At 41.3% G+C, this 4,380-nt stretch overlaps 1 protein-coding gene across 1 annotated transcript; it reads left to right on the top strand.

The window, feature by feature from the left end:
* Positions 1-3,411: 3,411 nt before the first annotated feature.
* Positions 3,412-4,380, top strand: LOC144855187 (sperm motility kinase X-like). The gene has a single exon (XM_078713002.1). It carries the CDS (start codon positions 3,412-3,414, stop codon positions 4,378-4,380), a length of 969 nt encoding a protein of 322 aa, XP_078569128.1.

Raw genomic sequence — 4,380 nt, 5'->3', positions numbered from 1 at the left:
TAAATTACCAATGGTTTATTCAAAGTCAAACTGTAACTAATCCCTCACTATTCAATCAAAATTTTATTATTATACTACTATATTGTTGAAAAATGGATTGCGTGACATGAAAATGGATTGATAGTAAAACGTAACAAAGATACGTTCTTGTCTGGTTATTAGGTATTCATGCTCCGATGAAGCAGAGGATTATTTTTGTAGCGTTCCATTTAAAATGAAAAGAAATACTTTGGTTGTGAAGGTCGTTTTAACAATTAGGCTAATATCAAAACATTCAACAATAATAAAATGTCCTGCAACTCTGTAACTACTTTATGACTAAGCCTATCAAGTTCCGGGTCCGGATGGATATTGTATACGATGAAATGGAACTCAATTTTAATTTAGTGGCAGAAACAACATTTAGTATGAAATTAAGGCTGTTGCCCGGGCCACAAGGGAAACACCACTGGGTCCGCCCCTGGCTATAATAAGCATTGAATTTGCCTTCTCACCCAAATTGTGCTTTTTTTTTGGGGGGGGGGGGGGGGCTTGTAACTTGAACGCAAAACAAAATACCGAGTGTGATCAAACAATCGGCGGTGGTTCCGCACACAGAGCACGCGCATCTAACATACGGCGGCAACAAATGTTATCGTGAGGAGGAGGAAAAAAGTACGATCGTTTTGTTCAATCGTAGCATGCTGCATGAGAGTGTTTTTCCGGCCAATTATAGGTGCCATTAATGTAACAAGCCAGAGATGAAATAAAATCACTAACATTTAGCTGATTGTCGTTGTTTTAGTCGTCGTCAGAAGTTTATCGACCGACATCTATTTCTCATGTGTTGAGCGTTTCTTTAATTGAATAATTTTGGATTTTCAGTAAATTACCAATGGTTTATTCAAAGTCAAACTGTAACTAATCCCTCACTATTCAATCAAAATTTTATTATTATACTACTATATTGTTGAAAAATGGATTGCGTGACATGAAAATGGATTGATAGTAAAACGTAACAAAGATACGTTCTTGTCTGGTTATTAGGTATTCATGCTCCGATGAAGCAGAGGATTATTTTTGTAGCGTTCCATTTAAAATGAAAAGAAATACTTTGGTTGTGAAGGTCGTTTTAACAATTAGGCTAATATCAAAACATTCAACAATAATAAAATGTCCTGCAACTCTGTAACTACTTTATGACTAAGCCTATCAAGTTCCGGGTCCGGATGGATATTGTATACGATGAAATGGAACTCAATTTTAATTTAGTGGCAGAAACAACATTTAGTATGAAATTAAGGCTGTTGCCCGGGCCACAAGGGAAACACCCCTGGGTCCGCCCCTGGCTATAATAAGCATTGAATTTGCCTTCTCACCCAAATTGTGCTTTTTTGGTGGGGCTTGTAACTTGAACGCAAAACAAAATACCGAGTGAATGATCAAACAATCGAGGAGGAGGAAAAAAGTACGATCGTTTTGTTCAATCGTAGCATGCTGCATGAGAGTGTTTTTCCGGCCAATTAGAGGTGCCATTTATCATGAATGTTATGTACGAGAGTACCATTTCCGGCCATCAAGGGGTGTCACTAAATTCGCCTCAGACCCCACCCGCGGCGCAGTGACCAAATGACAAATACTTATTGTCCGAACCCCCCCTTGACAGATCCTGGCTACGGCCCTGCCTAAGCCCATCATGCTTTTTTTTTGTGGACTTTGAACAAATGTTTTGTTTGTTTTGTTTGGCCTAGGCTAGCCTAGGCCTACTAGGCCTAGGCCTAGTACAAGGCCTAGGACTAACCCAACTATTTTAAAATGACAGGCCCTAGCATAGGCCTATTAAATTAAAGGGGCCTCCTAGGCTAGGTAGCCTAGGCCTCGCTAGCTACCTAGGCCCTATTAATTTAGTACAGTAGTACTAGTAGTAGGCCTAGGTAGTAGCCTACTAGAGAGTAGACTCTAGTACTGTAGTAGGCCTAGTAGGCCCTAGCTAGCCTAGGCCTAGGCCCTAGTTGGTACGCCAGGCCTAGCCTACCCGTAGTAGAGGTAGCCTTAATTAATAAAGTGGTAATTTGTTATTTAAGGCAAAATCCTAGATTAGGCCTACCTACCTAGGCCTATCTACTCTAACTAAGCCTAGGCGTAGGCCTAGATCAAATTAGCAGACTAGCCTCTAGGCCTATGCCATGTAGGCGTAATAAATAGTATTCTTTCTAGCGTATGCCTAGCTAGGACTAGGTCTAGCATACTAGCCTAGGCTAGAGGCCTAGGCCTTCACGCCTTCTTTCCTAATCCTAGTCTAATCTAGCCGCCTAAAAGGTCTGTGCGTAAAACTAAATATATAGCCTATCGCTAGTAGTAGGCCTAGTAGGATAAAGTACTAGGCTAGGTTAGGTAGTAGTACTAGTCCTAGTAGTAGTATAGTTAGTACTAATTAAAAGGTAGCCTAGGTCTAGCCTCTATCTACTAGGCCAAACTGTAGGCTAGACTAGAGAGAGACTTTCAACATAGGTAGGGCCTTGAAGCAGGCCTATTAGTAATATACTAGATAGGTAGCCTAGCTAAACTAGGTCTAAGCTAACATAGGCATAATTAATAGAAATCTTATTCTTAGGCCTAAGTAATTAGGCGCTATAACTAGCCTACCTAGTAGATTAAGTAGGCCACTATCCTAGACCTATTCCTACTGCCTATATGTAATAATAAATAATAAATACAGCCATGGCCTAGACTAGGCCTAGTTCTTGGCTCTGCTGTAGTCAAGGTAGCAGAAACGTGATTGTAATTTGTATACTAGCTCCTGTACTTACTAATACTAGGATAGTTTTTGTATGGCATAGCCCTGATAACATTCTGAGTGTAGGCCTACAAAGCTGATCGCTATTCTTTAGTACTACTGGAACTTGGTCTACTATTGAAATTATTATCGAATAATCTAGTGATAACTGTTATGAATTAATTATGTTTTGTTTTGAATTAAGTAGATCTCAACAAGATGTACCCCAGCAAGCAAGAAGAAAGTCAATATTTAGAAGGATTTGGACAGCAGTAATTCATCTTTTTTGTATCAGAGGTGATGAATCAGCGGATAGCAACTTGAGTTCGTCATCGTCGTCGTCGTCATCGTCGTCGTCGTCGTCATCATCATCATCATCACCATCACTACCATCATCATCACAATCGTCTGTGAGGCCACGGTCATCGACATTCGCGCTTTCTCCTGGCCAAATACTTGCCATACCAGGTCTATCACCCGGAAAGATCAGTCTCCCAAGGCAACGTGATCGTAGTGCGGCGTCGTCATCCTCGGCATCTACCGCTTCCCCATCCCGGTGTATTTTAAAAAAACCAACATCCGCGTTATCAACTGGTGAGCTTTCACAAAGGAAATGTTTGGGTAGTGTTCCATCATCTTCTTCATCGCAATGGCCGATGTCATCTGTAAGTAGCTTCGATAGTGCGTCGACAAGTAACACCACCACCTCACCAACATCCGTCTGTGACTGTAGAGATGCTACAGCAAAACTTTCGGAAATGCTGCCGCCTATAAGGTTGTTGGATAGCACATGCGTCTCTCACCTTTGTAATCCCGTACGTCTTGGGCAGGGAAGTTATGGACGTGTTGACTTGATGTCATCAAATCTTTTTCCAGGTCATCAACTCCTTGTCGCAGTCAAAACGGCCTTTTTGGATAGTTATAACAATCCTGATGAAGCATGGTACCAGATGGTTATTGAAGCGCGTGTTATGAAGTTTTTATACGATCTACCTTCTGTTCCTCAAGTCTTTGGCGTTTTTCGCCAAGGTCAAGTATGCTGTATGGTACAGGAGTTTATTGGCAACATTCGCAGCATGTCCAGTACAACATTTCTGCAGGTATTGCAAACAGGACAACCTTCATTAAGTGCGCTTGAATGTATGTCTATGGCAATGGAAGTGGTCACTGCCCTCAATACCATCCATCAAAGAGGACTGCTTCACAATGACGTAGCGCTTAGAAATATCTTAATCCACCACGATGGAACAACATATAGAGCGAAGATTACAGATTTCGGGATGGCATGCAGACTGCAATACCCAAGAGAACATAAGAAGTTAACCTTTTCATCGATGGACGAGGGCCTGAAGTTCCGACAAGATTATCCAGACTTAGCACCAGAAAAATATCTTAATGGTGCTTGCGATTCAGTTAAGGGTGACGTGTATTCCGTCGGTCATGCTTTGAATATCATAGCACTAGCAATTGGAAGTAGGGAGATGATTGACCTTGGACAGGCTTGTACGGCATTCAATGCGGATGATCGACTATCTCTAGGTCTTGTAATCAACATCTTGAATACCATCCAAGAAAATGAAAAGATAATTCCAACATGCCGGGGTATTAACCAGCGTTTGATTTAA

The sequence above is a fragment of the Antedon bifida genome, chromosome 11 (assembly GCF_963402885.1).
Source record: "Antedon bifida chromosome 11, ecAntBifi1.1, whole genome shotgun sequence".
Taxonomy (NCBI): domain Eukaryota; kingdom Metazoa; phylum Echinodermata; class Crinoidea; order Comatulida; family Antedonidae; genus Antedon; species Antedon bifida.
This window is presented reverse-complemented; position numbering and strand designations above follow the sequence as displayed.

Bases quoted from the DNA above. Each gene is read 5' to 3' on its own strand.
- LOC144855187 (XM_078713002.1), top strand. From the start codon at position 3,412: ATGTCATCTGTAAGTAGCTTCGATAGTGCGTCGACAAGTAACACCACC.